This window comes from Seriola lalandi, unplaced genomic scaffold (assembly GCF_002814215.2).
Source record: "Seriola lalandi dorsalis isolate HSWRI2012SDOR001 ecotype SW California unplaced genomic scaffold, Sedor1 jcf7180002054885, whole genome shotgun sequence".
Classification (NCBI taxonomy): Eukaryota; Metazoa; Chordata; class Actinopteri; order Carangiformes; family Carangidae; genus Seriola; species Seriola lalandi.
Window position 1 is genome coordinate 6,693,253 of NW_019525437.1, and position 17,061 is coordinate 6,710,313.

The 17,061-nt window shown below is 39.1% G+C and overlaps 1 protein-coding gene across 2 annotated transcripts; it reads left to right on the plus strand.

The window, feature by feature from the left end:
- The first annotated feature begins 7,597 nt into the window (after positions 1-7,597).
- Positions 7,598-16,643, plus strand: LOC111671705 (uncharacterized). Of its 2 annotated transcripts, none has more exons than XM_023428869.2 (15): positions 7,598-7,974; positions 8,976-9,146; positions 9,246-9,320; positions 9,901-10,019; positions 10,450-10,624; positions 11,336-11,461; positions 12,008-12,054; positions 12,150-12,249; positions 12,410-12,624; positions 13,359-13,539; positions 14,507-14,590; positions 14,896-15,041; positions 15,413-15,654; positions 15,816-15,925; positions 16,370-16,643. In XM_023428869.2, the coding sequence occupies exons 1-15, from the start codon at positions 7,843-7,845 to the stop codon at positions 16,583-16,585; spliced, it is 2,139 nt and encodes a 712-aa protein (XP_023284637.1). In that variant the 5' UTR covers positions 7,598-7,842; the 3' UTR covers positions 16,586-16,643. The 2 variants fall into 2 exon arrangements, with proteins under 2 accessions (XP_023284637.1, XP_087036086.1); XM_087179960.1 differs by having other exon boundaries at positions 9,246-9,291; positions 9,905-10,019.
- The last annotated feature ends 418 nt before the right edge of the window (positions 16,644-17,061 follow it).

A 17,061-nucleotide genomic window follows, 5' to 3' on the forward strand; every position in this document is an offset into this window, starting at 1 on the left:
TTGAGTCAGCAGGTGTCTTTGAGCCAGCAGTTGTTGTTGAGCCAGAAGTTGGGATTGTCGGTCCTGTAATTGTCGTTGAGACAGCAGTTGCCATTAAGCTAGCACTTGTGTTTGTTGGTGCCCCAGTTGGTGTTGATCCTTCAGTTGGGGTAACAGGTCCTGTAGTTGTCATTGAGACAGCAGCTGTCATTGAGCCAGCAGTTGCGATAGTTGGTCTTGTAGTTGTCATTGAGACAGCAGCTGTCATTGAGCCAGCAGTTGCGATAGTTGGTCTTGTAGTTGTCATTGAGACAGCAGTTGTTGTTGAGTCAGCAGTTGACGTTGAGCCAACAGCTGTCATTGAGCCAGCAGTGGTGGTAGTTGGTGTTGCAGTTGTTGTTGAATCAGTAGTTGAGGTAGTTAGTGTTGTAGTTGTCATTGAGCCAGCAGTTGTTGTTGAGCCACCAGTTTTGTTAGTTGATGCTGCAGTTGTTGTTGAGTCAACAGTTGTAGTTGGTTCAGAACTGTTCATTGAACCAGCAGTTGTGGTCGTTGGTAATGAAGTTGTTGTTGAGCCACTTGTGTTAATCGATGCTGGGGTTGTTAAGCCAGCAATTGTGTTAGTTTGTTCTGTAGTTGTTGTTGAGCCAGCACTTGTCATTGAGCCAGCAGTTGTGGTAGTTGGTCCTGTAGTTTTTGTTGAGTTTGTAGCTGTTGTTGTTGAGGCACCAATTGCCATGGTTGGGACAATAGTTATAGCTGAAACCAGATAAATCACTTAAGTTATTTATCTGACCCAACTACCTTTACTTGAGCTTGATAACTGACACAATACAATGGGGTTACTCATCATCTGATCTTTACTGACTTTAATGTGTGTTTTACTGTTTTATATGTGATCTGTTATTTCATATCAAATATGGAATATGGAATATTCTATATGAAAACTAAAACCAATCATTCCTTCAATAGGGAATGATGGTTTTCGAATGTATAATTAGTACAATCAGACTTATTGTTTTGCAATATAAAGTGCAGTGTCCAATACTGCAAAAATGTATAAATGATAACTTTTTCAGCTCAAGGTGAGAGAGTGGCACCTGATGCTGTCTGCCAGCCAGGATTTAATGTTTGTTCTCTGGTTTATGATTCTCCATTGTCCTTGACAGAAAGCCATTTAATCATTAAATGCCCTCTTGGAAGTAAAACAAAGCTAATGAACCGGCTCTATGCTTCCTTATTTTAATCAAGTAATTTGTTTGTACATTATTCAAAGTTTAATAACTTTAATTTTAAGATGGTTTAGGCCAACAGTCATACTTGTGTTCATGCTTTCATGCTTATAATAAATATGTTGTAACTTCTAACAACAATTAAACACATTTACTAATTGTGTAATTGCTATAGTCTGAGCTTGTTTACAGCAATTTACACTGGAAATGACACACATTTTTCTAATTGGACAACAATTAATGGTATTTGAAAGCAAAATCAACAGCAGGCAAAAACATACAGCCAAAAATAAAACCTACTTACTTACTTACTATTGTTAAGGTTTGAAAATTCTGGAAATCCTCCTACTACTAGTGTTCTGTCTTCTCTCATCCAAATTACATATCATAAGATACAAAAAACCAAAGCCATAAAATTATCACTTGTAAATGACTTGTAATGAATATTTACCTTGTCCAAAGGAAGCATGGAAATAGCCAAGCAAAAGCATCAAACAAAGGATTTTTCTTTCCATGATGACTGGTGTTGCTCTTCACTCCTCCAGTTACAGACAGGTGTTTCCTCTGTGATTGCACATTGTACTTAGTTTGTGAACTGCTCCTCCCTTAGCCACAGAAGGAATTACAAGCACACAGATTTGCATCAAGTGGCCACCTCCGAGGCTCAAAAATGAAGCCAACATGGAACTACCATAAACTGCTCTTCTTCAAACGGCCACTTGAGGCTTGTTCTAAAAGCGAATCAAACCCCATAGACTCCCATGTTAAAATGCCATATTTACAGCAAAAATAAGCATGTTTACAGCCAGTAACAAAAAAAGGATTTGGTCTCTATGGCTAATTTCCTCTGTCATGACAACTGTACAGGGGATGAAATTTTTATATAACTCACCTGTATAAATTTTATTAAGGCTTAAAGTTCTGTATAATTGAGGCCGTGCCACTTTGAGTGACAGGTGGGTGAGTGTAGGCCTGCCACACGCTCCACCTCTTTGCCCATTTTTGTATTAGCCAGGAGTTCGGCGGAGTCAGGTACTGCCAAAATGGCAATGGTGGAGCAGCCCACTCTGAACTTCAAAACCGCTCTTCAGAATCCTATGGGTGACATCACGGATGCTACATCCATCTTTATTTATAGTCTATTGCTTGCATATGGACGGTAAGGACATGTCCCCACCAATATGTTGGGAGGACAGAATTGTCCCTACCAATGTTTGAGTGAACTTGTTCACATTGTTTGGAGTGAAGTCATATTAGATAATTCCTATGTGCCCTCCAAAAGGCTACATCTCCAAGATGACCAATGTAGGCATGTTAGCATTTGCTTGGCTGAAAGGGGTGGGAATTATCTGGAGGTTCATGTCATGCACAAATATTGCACTTACTACTGCCAGCCACAGAAGTGGTGAGAGCGGATCATTGAGTTGATAACAAGTCATCAGTATCAGTCCAGACCTCAAACATGGCCGAAAATTTGTTTTTCAGATGACTCTCTTCTCTGTTGCCTGAACTGCACAGCACACAACTTAATTTTGTCCATGCCAGCAAGTTTGCACTTTGTAGATATCATGTAACCAAAAAAGAGACATCAGGAGCTTTTTCACCACTAACACAACTAACTATCCAGCAGCCACATTGAATTAAAACGAACATTTTTAGATTGTGAACACTGATGCATAACTGGATTAGCAGAATTTTACTGTTGTTGTAAAAGGGGAACTGCAACACTGGTTGATCTAGTGAATATACAAGTGTTGGTGTGGGATGCAAAACTACAAAAATATTGTTTGTTTTTTCTCTCTTTTCCAGTAACAAGTAATTCCCCAAAATGTACTTTCTTTTTATCTTTGATCTGTTTCTGAATAAATTTTTTATTTAAATCTTTGTATTTTAAAAGTCACATCATCTCCCTTTCAGCTACCGTTGTCCAATGAGTTTAATCTTAATCATCCCCTGTATCTTTGTGTCTCTGCAGTCTCTCCTGTGTGGTCCTTCCATGTCTGTCGGGTTAGTCCTGTCTCTGCTGGAGTGTCTGTCAGAGGAAACCTTACGGGGCTTCGGCCTGCACTTCCTCTGCGCCCCCAGAGGGGGGCAGTACGGCAGCAGCATTGAGAAGTTGCCAGATAGACGTCCTCAGGCCATCATAGCCTATGTCATCATAACCTAATCACCAGCTACAAGACAAAAACATGGTCTGTATTGAGCAGCGACCTGACTGTTGAGTTTTGGTGAAAGGTATTTCAAATTTACCAGTCGTTGTCTGACTCTGGCCAGAGTGATTGACAATTTGACTCCTTTTAAAGTTTTCAACTGCAGGAAAATGAAATCTCTTATTTACATTAATGTCATGTACTCAGGGTGTTTAAATATCACGCATCAAGGGGATTTATTGTTTAATTAAATCTTTTGAATTCTGTATGTTTAATTTGGCCACTTTTTAAAGGTTCCATATTGTATAAAGTGAGATTTCCATGTCTTCCTTGATTATAAAGCAGGTCTAGATTCTATAATAATACTGTGAAAGTATCAAAGTGCTCAGTCCACAGAGAAATGCACACAGCCTGTATTCAGAAACTGAGCCTTAAAATGAGCCATCAGGACTTCTTTAACTTTGTGTTGTCACAACAAAATAGTCACCACTTTCAGCCATACCCCAAGCCCTGCCCACCTGGACCCACCGGCCAACCTTATAGGATTTGGTTTCTCTGAGTGTTTACCTGGAATCTGCAATATTCAGCCACAGTCAATCAATCAGAAGAGAGGCTCAGAGCCTCATCTCTTCCGATTGGCTCGCCAACCTGTTATTAGTAGAGCTTAGGAGAGAAGCTTGAGAGAGGAAATGTAAAAATACATTGATTTGGTTTTCGGCTCTTAGAACCACAAATATATGTTCTTATGGATCAACACTTCAAATAAAATACAGGAATAATGTAAAATTTGGGATTCCTCCTGAATTTTGATCCTGAAATTCAGAGAAGGTTTGACTTTACCTGATCAGCTGAAAACAAACAATATGAAGAATTCAAGTAATGAAAACATCTTAGAGTCAGGGAATCTGGTAGGGGAGTAGTTAGGACCATACAGCCAACGTTCCCTGGAGTCTGCATGTCGTCCTCCTCTCTTTCCCTGCATTTTCTCTGTGTATCTCTGCTAACTCAATCAAATGAAGGCAAAATGAAAAAAGAATATCTTAAAAATAAATTGAACAATATGAAGCAGCAGAGGGCAAATGAGCATTATTATTTATAACCACATTTTGCACTCATAGATAAAGACATAGATAAAGTACAATGTTGACCAATAATATAAATCATGTAGTTAAAAATAGTTTGGAAGTTAGCAAAACTGTAATATGATTTAGGCCAGGCACAAGTAATAGTACACAGTCGATAAATGTTCCTTGACGCATGGCCTCAACATATCTAAGACACAACAGTTAAAATATTCTTCAATGTATGGCCTCCGTATTTCTAATTAGCTATGCTGTGAATTAATTGTGGCTGTACTGACCCTATCACTTGACAACATAACTGTCTGCTTTATATTGATGTATTATCTCTAATGAGAGAATTAAAATAAAAACACCTAAGAAACTGGAAGAGTCAGTAAAAGAGAGCTTTGTTTTGACATTTTGGTGACTGGTTTAACGTGGCTGGTTTCCATGTCAACAGAGGCAATGGTGGTGGACGCCATGGAAACGAGCCCCGCAGAATTCCTGGAACTTATACCTGATGAGGGCACGACTGCGTACTTCCTGCCTCACCTGCTGACATGTAGCCAGACACCTGCACCTAATCTGAGACACACACACACACACACACACACACACACACACACACACACACACACACACACTCACACACACACACACCCACAAATGACAAAGACAAATGTGTCACCACTTCCTGAATGACATGTTTGCTGACTGTTGGCTGATGAACTGCTGCATCGGAGCAGTTGTGAGTTTCTGTGTTTTGCTCAAAGGACCCTGGACAATAATAATTTCTACACTGGCAGCCTTTTGGTTGTTTGACCTCAGACAATCATGTATTTTTTTAAAATATATCTAAAAAATTTAAAAATGTCTGTTTCTGTTTCATTTCAACAATATTGGAATCCAGAGTTTGTTGCTCCTGTTGCGTTTTGCTCTTTATAATATCTTTTCATTTAAATTTTCATGTTAAACCACTGTATACAGTATATTGTATTTCTGATTTAGCCAATAAAACCACAGCATCACAGTCACACTACATTTTTATGCAAAAAAAAAACCTTTAAAGATGCCCTTGCAATATAGCAAATCACATCTCGACAGCATCATGATGCTATATCAGTGAAACAATATGACAGTATAAAAGTGGCATAGTTAGGAAGAACTCAAGCTACTAACTAAGTACTAACTACACAGACAACACAGTCATGACTGACAATAAAATCAAAACAAAACCACAACCACCAAACCTTTTGACCAAACAGGTCAACAGACAAATGACTACAGGATGCTGCACCTGGAAAACTTAAACATAAAATATAATAAAGGATGAGGCCATTATGTGTGACAGGCCCCACCAGGAGAGTACAGCAGTAAAATAAGAACACATACCTCAACAAACAGCTATCAGTGAAAAACTTCCTCATTACTCCTGAAGGTTTTTGCACATGTTGGAGTGGACACACTCATAGTTACTCAGTCAAATATTTTTCTTTTACTTGAAAATTAATTTAGCAGGCATTGCATCTTTAACATGTAACATTTTAGAACATGTTTATCTTTAGCCTTTAACCTCAGAGCTTTACTTTTGGATTTTATAGTGCTGTAGTCCCAAGACCAGGAAGTGAGTTTTGCACACTTTTGTCCTCCACTTAGTTTTTAAAATCATTGTTTTCAGAGGTCTGTGGTGGAAAATAAAAAACTTTAGAGCTATATGTTTTTTTGTACTGTTTTTGATTGCAGGAAAATAACACTGAAATATTCATTTTGTTACATAATTTCACGGTTGTTAAACAGGAAGACACATGATTGGATCAATAGTAAATATCTCAGCAGATACCGATCAGCTTGTCTTTCTGTTTCTCTATTGTTATCACAGTTTAGTGAAAAGCTTGTATCTCTGAGATATGAGTGTTTTATTCAGGAAGGCAGAAATGTTCTCATTTGTTGCTGAAGCACAGGTTTTTTGGGTTTTATCCCAACAGCAATCAAAAACTAGTAATGTGTACCTATTAAATTCCTACTAAAGGTCCTTCTTCCTTAATTCTTTTTAAAGTGTTTCCTCTTCATGAGAAAATGTGAAAACTGTCTTTCATGCTTTAGTGATGTCTCATCACGATCATCTGAAACTCATGCACGTTAGTAAAGAATGGGTATTAAGTTGCTTGCCTGGTTGCGTTTGAGTGCATGAAGGTGCTGATACTGGAGTCAGAGGATCTCACTCCTGCAAGATAAAGGTATCTGTCGTCGCTGCTTCAGCTGACTTAAATATTGATTACAGATATTGTTTTAGTGTATGTGTGTATTGTTAGGTCACCATAGTTTCACCAGAGAAAGGAGGTGGGACACTAAACAACCACTTTGCAGGTTTGACCTTTGCCCCAAAAGTGAAGATTAGATAATAGATCACTGTCATCAAACTAATGTAAATGCAAAGTTCGAAAAATGTCCTCCTTTATTTGACTTGCAAAAACACTCAAATAGATAATTTTAATTGTAACAATGATAATAACTTTATTCATATCGACTTGTCAAAAGCATGTTGCAAAGTGGTTTATAAAAGATATAAAATAAAAAGATTTCAAATGCAACAAATAACAATTATTAATGCATTTCAAAGAACGAATGCAGAATAAAACAACTGAACCATTGATAATACTAATAATCTAAAATAATGTGTTCACTAAGGATTTAAATGCATATAAAGAAGGAATCCTGTCTTTGTTTTATAGTATTTTGAAACCATGGGATTGCTTCAGGGACAAATATTTGATAAGTTATCAGTTAAAAGTGACTCAATCATCAGGTTAATGATGAAAGCAGAAAGGTGTGTGAAAAGGAGTTGATTGATGGCATTTGTTGTGTTTTTGTCTTATCTGTCTTCTTAACAGACCTTCTGTAAACTTAATATCTGACCAACACCAGTCACCTGGTGATTATTATTGAAAATTCACCTTACAACTTTAACAGCAAATAACTGAGATTCAATATACAGCTGAACCAACTAGCGCTTTGTGACAAACCTCTAAACCAATGACACCTTCACAGCTGTCCACAGAACCAATCACAGCCTCAGAGGACAAATCTAAGCCAATTAGAGCTCTAGATTCTGATGGATCTCAGCTTGAGGTAATGAGAGCTCAGCTGCTCAGATGTTTGCAGGGCCACCATCACCAAAGGAACATTTGGAGGTTAAACTGTTTGGGGAGAAACTAGAAAGGGAACGGAAAGCTGCACAAGGCATGAAAACAATAACGAGGGACAAGAGGAGTGAGACCAAGGAGATAAAAAGAAATAAAGCTAAATAAAACGAGAGAGTAAGTTAGGTGGACTGAACCCAAAAAGGACAGAAGAGGACTTAAGGAAAGGAAAGGTAGTAAGATTTAAAGGAGCTATAAGGTTTTAGTTGTATCTGAAAGGATGAAGTTGGGTGAGAAGAAAGCAGCGTTACTGACCCTCACAGAAAACATAGAGATGGAGCTCTTCTCTTCAGAGGAGCCCTGCGTGGTGACATCAACACAGGAGAAGGAGGAAGAATACAGCTTCCACCAGGTGTGTCTCCTGTTACACTGCAGTCTTAAAACAAAATGGAAACATGAGGAAGACTTTGGTTATCCTCAGTCTGCTATGTGATTTGTTTGTGTATAGTTAAAGTCATGACTAATAGCCAAATTAGTAGTGTTAGGGTCATGTGAAATCTATTCAATCTGTGCTACTGAGTCCTTCACAAACGAATCACTGCCATGTTATTGTGACTGAGGCACATAAGATATAACAAAGTGATCGTATTTACAAAAAGATGGTAATGTGTGGATGTTATCTTTTGGAATAAACCTGGTGCTTATAAATATTATTTTTTTACCTTACACCTCCCTTTTTTTTTTCTTTTTTTATTTTAACTGCAGCAGAAGTCTTAGTTGCTTCATTCCAATAAAATATAACAGATGCCAACTTGAGGGATGCAAGAGAAATTTGAGAAGCCCTGAGAGGATTCCTGTTCCAGCAAGTTATGCTAATTTTTAAAGATTTTCCTCTTTGTTTTTCCTTTTTTCCTTGTGAGATCCTTGATAATTTACCTCCGAAAAATATTCACATGAAACACAAGGGGGGAAAAAAAATACCCTTTCGTTGAATTGGCCATAACTGGTAACAAACCACAGCCATTGTTCTGTTTTAAGGCATCACAGATCAAAAAGGCTGACAACTACTGCTGTAGGGGTGAATTGTGTGTGTGTGTGTGTGTGTGTGTGTGTGTGTGTGTGTGTGTGTGTGTGTGTGTGTGTGTGTGTGAGAGAGTGTGTGTGTGAGAGAGTGTGTGTGTGAGATTGAACCATAAAGATTACAAAGACTGAAACAGTAGTCATACCATATCAAAACACACATTTATGGAAACTTTATTCATGGTTTTGCGATGTAATTTTTTTTGTTTTAATTTAATAAAAACTATGTAACCATCTAAAATACCAAACCATGATTCCTGCATGCTCCCTCCTCATGCAACTTTGTATGTTTGTGCACAATAAACTTCCTCCGCTTCCTCTTCTTGAACCCAGAGACACCTGGAGCATCCTCTGGCCCCTGACTGTGAGGAGGAACCAGAGCCTGAGGTCCAGACCCAACCCAGGCAGCAGGCCAAGCCTAAACCAGAACCTCCCGCAGGGGGAGGGACTGAGCACTGCAGCTCTATGCCGGGGTTCATGGAAGAAATAGAGATAGAAATGGAGGTTAGTGATACACACACACTTTTTTAAAAGATCACACGTCTGTTTTCTTTAAACCTCACTTTGTCTCTTTTCTTTGTTGCTTTCCTTCCCTCTCTGCAGGTGTTTCCTCCCATCAGAGTGTCTGAGAGTGAGCTAGTGGAGATGAAATCAGATGATTCTTCCATCATGACCCCGGTAGTTCTCCTTACGTTTTATTGTGTTTGTTATTTGCCCATCATCTGGATTCAAAGGACACACAAACACATCGATTTCTCAGTCTACCTTGCTGCTTATCAGCCTCCGTGCCCCTGTAGCAGTTCCCTTACATGTATATTAAAGTCTTTTCTTTATTGTTGTTTATTTTTCATGTGTGTTTTGCTAATGTTTTCTTTTATTTCTATTGTTTTAGGTTCATACAATATTGATTAATCCATTTATTCTTTTATTGATTTGTTTTTAAATAGATTTTTCATCTAGTATACAAAATATCAGAATATAAGTCAAATGCCCACTGCACTTGATTGATTTTCTGTTGATTGACTCATTAATTTCAGTGGTAACATTAAATTTTGTTCCATTTGCAACTGAATTTTAAGACTTATTGTCCTTTCCCTCTTTGGTTTTATTTTATTATTATTTTTCTGTCTGAAGTTTCTGTGTGAAACTGTGTAAGGACGTACAGTAGTTAATGTGATGAATCAGTATGTCTAACCTTCCTGTCTGTCCGTCTATTTACTTAATCAGAGTGTGTGACATTGTGCTGTCTCTGTCGCAGCCGTCACCAAACAAAAGTAATCGTCTCAAATGGAAGAGACTAACTCCACAGAGGACGGGACTGGTGGTCAAAGATGTGGTCTGTTTACCCAGAGGACCCAACCTGGCACAGCTGGAGAGGTGTGTGTGTGTGTGTGTGCGTGCGTGTGTGTGTGTGCATATTAATTTTCCCCTGTTGATTATTCTTAGTATTTTGACAGCCCTATGACCTTTTTCTGTAGCACCATTGTCAGTCAGAACTTCCTCCCGAGCAACTCAAGGTATCCCCCATCATGATTAATATATAATTGTCAGAATGCCATGAAGTTTCCGGTACACATTCATTTTCCTCAGAGGATGATCCCTTTGCATTTTGGACATTGTGGGTGTTTCTCCAGAGCCACTGCCATTCGTATTTACATTTACAATCATGCTCACTCTAGCTTCTGTAATGATTCCAGTCGCATTTTGCCATGGTCTCTAGTGACATCATTATAATTTCTGATGTGTATCGAAATCCTATTATCCAACAAAAATCTATCAAGTTAAAGATGTTTTTCTGTCCCTACAGACACATCGTCCCACAGGGTAAAGAACGAGCTGCTCTAGCAGCGATGGGGATGACTGCTCGCATCACCGTTGACTATAGTTGGTCAGCCAATCAGATGGAGAGCCGGCTGTCGATGCTCTTCAGGGGGCAGTTTGTAAAACGGGCAGGACAAAGGTTCTCCTTCACATATCTACAGGTGTGTGTGTGTGTGTGTGTGTGTGTGTGTGGTGTATTTTTATATTTGTTTTGCATATATTTCCATTGTTGTATAGATTTAAAACTTGGTTTACAAATTTATATTAATATTAGGATCATGATTGCCTGATTAAGTTAAAGATCCTGATTAAGATTTTAAAGTTTTTTTTTATGATTTCATCAGGAATCAGCACAAGCAAACAAGCATACCATACTGTATGTCCATGTTAGTGTGAATGAGCACAGTATTTCTACATTAAATTCATCATGTAATAAAATTTGAAGAATATGTGGCTTTTATTCCAGTAAGTTAATTAGAATCTTCATCTTACTATATTTAGATTTGATGTAGGGGTGTCACGATGTAACAGTATTAACAACAACAGTGATTTGAAAAAAAAAAAAACATTAATATTGTGTTATATATACACGTGATAATATTGCAGTGGCAGATGTTACACCTTGTGGCTCTTTTGTTTATAAATTAGTCTGGTGTCATTTTCTCTATCCAAGTGTGATTGTTCCTTTTGTTCACTTTTGTACAGTTTGTTCCAGACTCTCTCCCCACCTCCCTACACTTGTATTTGAACAGACAATAAACAAAGTTAAAGATGGATTTGACTGATAGCATTATGTTTTACAGATATTGTGATAGTATAATTATCATGATTTCTTTTGACAGCTCTAAATTGATAGTATGTGTTGTTCTCAGTGTGTGCAGGGGTCCAGGGTGCTGTTTGTCCCAGACACGCCTGCTGAGGGCTGGACAGGAGAGCAGGTGCTCAGGATCTCTGGACATGGCCCTTTGTATATCTTCAACCACCAGGATCACCCACAGGTAAACCACAGCTGCTCCATCTTTCTCTTTTCAGCTTGATTTCATTGTTGCCACATTAGTGGTGGAAGCTTTTGTCTCCACAATAAACCCTCCAACCAGTATGGTTTCTAAAAGTAAATTTCTAACAAACTTTATGGCTCATTCCCATTGAAATCTTCCTATGTAACTTCATCACAAATGAACAACGTTAATCATTTTAAAGAGTCTGACTCAGCTGACTTTTTGAGGGCTCCCTGGACAGCCTGCACCTGATTTGGCTTGTACTCGTTTGTACTATACAGCATCTGTAAAAATGTATTCCATACATCAAATGCAATACATTAGCTCCCCAGAGAGTAGAGTGATAATTCCACTTGCGTTGCCATCTGCCTTTGGTATATGTGATGCGTGTGCTCTGACAGAAGTGGATTCAGCACTGTGGGTATGTTGCTGACAGACAGTGTGAGGGTTCCCTTTATATCAAGATTGTTTTCATTAACATACCAATTTAAACTTTTACATGTTTCCTCCACAGTGCATTAAATTAAAATACTATTCTCTCAATAGGCAGAATCTGGGAGGTCAGCAACACCCGAGATGCCTGTGGTGAACAGGTAGGAAAGCATTAACACCTCATGAGGAGATGGATGTAAAAATGATAAACCATATTAATGAAATATATAAATGTATGTGCGTTGTCTCTTCTCAGGAAGGACTTTTGTCTTGAGGCCAGCACAGAGAGCTGCCAGGATGAGGACAATCAGCTGGGAAGACAGACACAGCCTCGTGTTCACAGGACCACAGAGGAGGTGAGTTTATTTCACTCCTGTCAGGTGGTAAAATGTACAATATATACAATTTATTCTATATACAACAACCAAACAGTCCAAGAAATTCTATAATAGTTAGAGGACAGGGAGGATACCAGTTCCTCTGTGTCCCCTGTATAAACCTGTCTCTGGTGAGCAGTTCACTCTCGACCTGGACACCGTTCTGAGACTGTTCAGACAGGAGAACATGAATCGAGACGTGGAAACCCACATCCAGGTGAGGAGGAGAGACCTGCTCCACAGCGCTCTGAAGGTGGTGAGGAGGCCGGGGTTCTGTTTCAGGACGACACCCATCATCTCCTTCAGTGGAGAGGAGACCGACGGCCATGAGGGGCCTCTCAGAGAGTTCTTCAGGTTGTAATTATTTACCTTGTGTTTTACCTGTTTTTTTTATTCTTTATTGGCGAGTTCAAACGTACATCTTAACTAGACTGTAAAACATGAACAGAGCTGTGATGATTTGCTGTTTTTTTTAATGTTCCTGGTGCAGTTTCCAGTGGAACTTTTAAATTCTTGCTGTCTGCTTGTCAGCCATTTATAAAGCAGGATTCTTTTCATAGTTGTTGTCTTTTTGTTCAAGTATAGCAGCATCTCACAATGCGCAGAACCCCCACCCACACATTCACAAAGAATGCACTTCGACTCAGTAAAGCAACAACCCGAAAGCTGGATATTTTTGCTTTCAGCCTGAGATCCAACGTGAATTAATGTATTTAAACTCATAATGTGAGGGATAAAAGAAGCTTGCTGTTGCAGAATGATCGCCGTCCAAAGAAATACTGACATCTTGATAACTTTTTGTCTTTAATAGATACCGTTCATATATTGTAGGATCAGCAACTGATAATTATTTTCCGAATCTGTTGATTATTTTTTTCAATCAATTGATTGTTGAACCCATAAACTGCCACAACATTGTGAAAAATGCCTGTCAGCTGACTTACTCAAATTGCTTTTGTCATTTGATCAACAGTCCATCAGCTAAAATATTTAGTGTGCTCTGATATATACTTCAAGGATAAACAGCAAACTGTCACATCTCTGAAGCAGCATAAATGATATTGACTTAGTGATCACTTCTCACACAGGTTGACTCTTCTCGAGCTGCAGCAGAGTTCTGTCTTTGAGGGTCACCCACGGCGCCTGTTTTTGACCTATGACCTCACAGCTCTTGAAAACAGAAAGTATTACGAAGCGGGCGTTCTCATTGGCTGGTCTCTGGCTCAGGGCGGGCCTGGACCTCGTTGTCTACACCCTGCGCTCTACCAGGTTGCGTGCATGTGTCTCTCTATGGAAATAATAATGGCATTGTGGTAGATTCCAACTTTCATGCCAAGTGCTCATGTTGATGTTTGTTCACTGCCTCTCCCACTTCCTCATTCAAACTGTGTGTGTCTATTTATTATCAGATCATTTACTTATGAATTTTAAGCCTCTGTACTGGAGGCCTTCCAAACAACAAATCAAATGGCCAAGCTTTTTAAGCCAGCATGGCTCTACAGTCTGAAAGGCAGTGGTCTGGACTTGTCTCTCAACAACTATTGGATGGATTAGCATGAAGCTTAGTACAGACATTCATGTTTCACTCAGGAAGAGTTGCAGCCAATAATGTGGTCGGAATTTCAACTTGGTTTATGACAAAATACCTGCACTAAACTAATGTTACCATCAGCCTCAGCTGTACTTTGTGTTTACTGTTAGTCAGCAAATGTTAGCATGCTAATACGCTAAACTAAAATGCTGAACATGGTGAACATTACCTGAAAAACATCAACATGTTAGCATTACTATTGTGAGTATGTTAGCTTGCTGATGTTAGCAGCTAATAGAGCCACAAAGAGCCGCTAGCATTTTCACTAGACTGTACAGTCTTGTTAATTTAATGTGCAATTTATGTAACTAATGAAAGTATGATGGACTTTAATTGTCTAGTCTCAAAGAATTTTTTAATAAACTCACTAGCCTTCTAATGATCTGGGATAAATGGCCATTGTGTTTGGGACTTACACACATGGATATATTTTTTTATATACTCCTGTTTATAAGTCCTTCATTTTACAAGTGTGGGTGAGTAACCTCTACCCTATAACTGGGTAGGCCTGACCTTTAGAGTTAGTTTTGCATCATTAGGGATTAGTTCTGCAGCTCTTTGTTTAAAACAACGATTCACAGGGGTCATACTGTCAAAGTAGATAACTGTGCTCACTGTGATATATTCTATACTATTCATTAACAGTTAATGTGTGGCCACAATCCATCTTTGGAAGACTTCAGCTGGACAGACATTGTCGACACTGAAGTACAGATCCGAATGCAACAGGTAACACACACACACACACACACACACACACACACACACACACACACACACACATTTTGAAGGATGAAGGTATTACGGCATAATAAAACTAAAAGTGCTATAATGGACAAAGTCATTTCATCTTTTTTGCTCTTCAACATTATAACTTTTTATACAACATGGAACAGGAATACATAGGGTTTTGCAGATGGATTTATTTACACTGTTCAGTGAGGAGAGACAAACACAATCAGCCAATGTGTGTATGGCGTACAGCTGTACACCCTTTAATATGCACATAAAGACAAATAATGCTCCTGTTCTAGCTGCAGAGTTGTACTGATGTGAAGCTGCTGTCTCCCACTCTGTGTGACTGGGTGTCGAGCTGTGGGATCCCTGCTATCTATTCAGCCCGTTCGGATGAAATAGCAGCCATTTATATCCGCCTGATCAAACACTACATCTACCACAGGTAGGACACACATATATGTAAACATAGATAACATAACACACATTCATTCACTTGTAGTTTATATCAAATCAACTGGTTGCTGAGTTTCTTTAATTCCTTGAATTTTAATACTTGCTGCCCTTTGGTCATCTGTCTGCATTTCATTCATATATTTATGTTTGAGAGTTGTGTATATCCTCTGCTGTATTTTAATGGCTTCTGGAAGTTCAGAAGGTCAAGTGACTTAGCAGAACAGTAACAATGTAACAGTAACAGTGTTGTTTCATTCTTCAGCCTTTCGTATTTTAAGATCTTGTAAACAAACTCTCCAAACTGCATCTGATATTAAGAAAGTACATCTTCAATCACAAAGTCCTTCTGCTGTGCTTCAGGGTGGCCAGCATGATCTCCCAGTTCACCGAGGGACTGAACAGCTGCGGTGGATTGTGGAATACATTGGAGTCCCATTGGGAGGCATTCGTACCGGTGATGACGAGCGCACGGCAGGAGCCTCTGACCCTGGAAGGGTTCAAACAGCTCTTCACTGTCTGCTACAGCCATCAAGACTGTCAGCTGAGGGCAGCCGAGGAGGCAACAGCCTCACACTGGGAAACGGTCCTCACCTTCGTCAGCAGTAAGCATGGAGGCATGGAAGCCAAAAATAATCTTGTGGTCCTTGTATTAGACACTGATAGAAGAAAACCCTTTTAAGTGTCATTAAAATGTTGCAAATGTTTCAGGTTGTACTGAGAAAGGGGTTTTTGATTAAAACAATTCTTCCTTGTGTACAATCAGATGGTCAGGCGGATTTTTCCTTTGAAGACATCCTTGCCTTCATCACAGGAGCTGATCATCTGCCTCCGCTTGGGTTCCCCAGGTTGATCTCATTGCGTTTTTACTCCCAGGTTGGTATTTCCCAGATCAGCATGAGACTTAGTGATATGACACAGAAATCTCAGCTGTAACCAAAAGGTGAGACATCTCAAGTCTCTGCCTCTGTCTACTTTGTTATGACACTCAGTTCAGTTGGATACAGTAGTAGCAAGTAAGTTCACTAAATACTGCATTTAAACCCACAGTAAATTGTATTTTCAGTCCCTTGGGGACAACACAGCACACTGTAAACACAACACTGACATATAATCACCTTTTATATTGCATCCCACATAGGTAAAGAGTACAAGTTTTAAAAAATGGTAATAATGTGCTGCTCGACATTGTAGTGGAATTTATTACTAAAAATGTGGTCTTTTTAGACACACTTAGGTGAGGACACAGTTTCCTGATAGAACATGTTTTTTCTTCTGTCTAAAGATCTCAAAATCTTTGCTTTCAATACATTTTTTCAGGATGGTCTGCCCCACGCCTCGACCTGTGCTCTGGAGCTCTTCCTGCCAAGGGCAGTGGCGGGGGCTGTTGATCTGTTGGTGCTGCTGAGCAGAGCCGTGCACGAGGCCCTGGGCTTTACACGTTTCCAGACAGAGGGTGATGGAGGGGACAGCTGTACAGAAGTGATGACAAGTGTAGCAACTGAAAGCCTTCCTGGTTATCTCATGTCCTGCTGAAGATGACTTTGTGAGGCTCAGACGTTTCTAAAATATATTAATAGAAGACAGAAGAAGAAAGCCACACTGCAGTCGGGGATGAATGAAAGCCTCACCCAGTGTTTGTTTAAAGCTTTATTCATTCAGAGTCATGCGTATAATAGCAACTGTGCATATGCTGTGTTGAATTTTGTTCACACACTGTATTTGACATATGCAGCGACATGGAAGTGAAGGTCCCTCACAGTTCAATTCTTCAAAATAAGTTTGTCATTCATGTTTTGTTTTAATCTTTTAAAGCTATTCCAACAAACTGTAGATACCAACTCTTAAGTTATGTAACTCAAACATTTACATATTTTCAGACTGCTTTTTTGATATTTAAAAGGGTGGTCTGATTACATATTGAATTTCACATCTTGCATTGCACCCTTGCTGATATTTGCAATCGGATCCTTGTTACACATTCAAAGGGAAAATTCTCAATTGATATTATT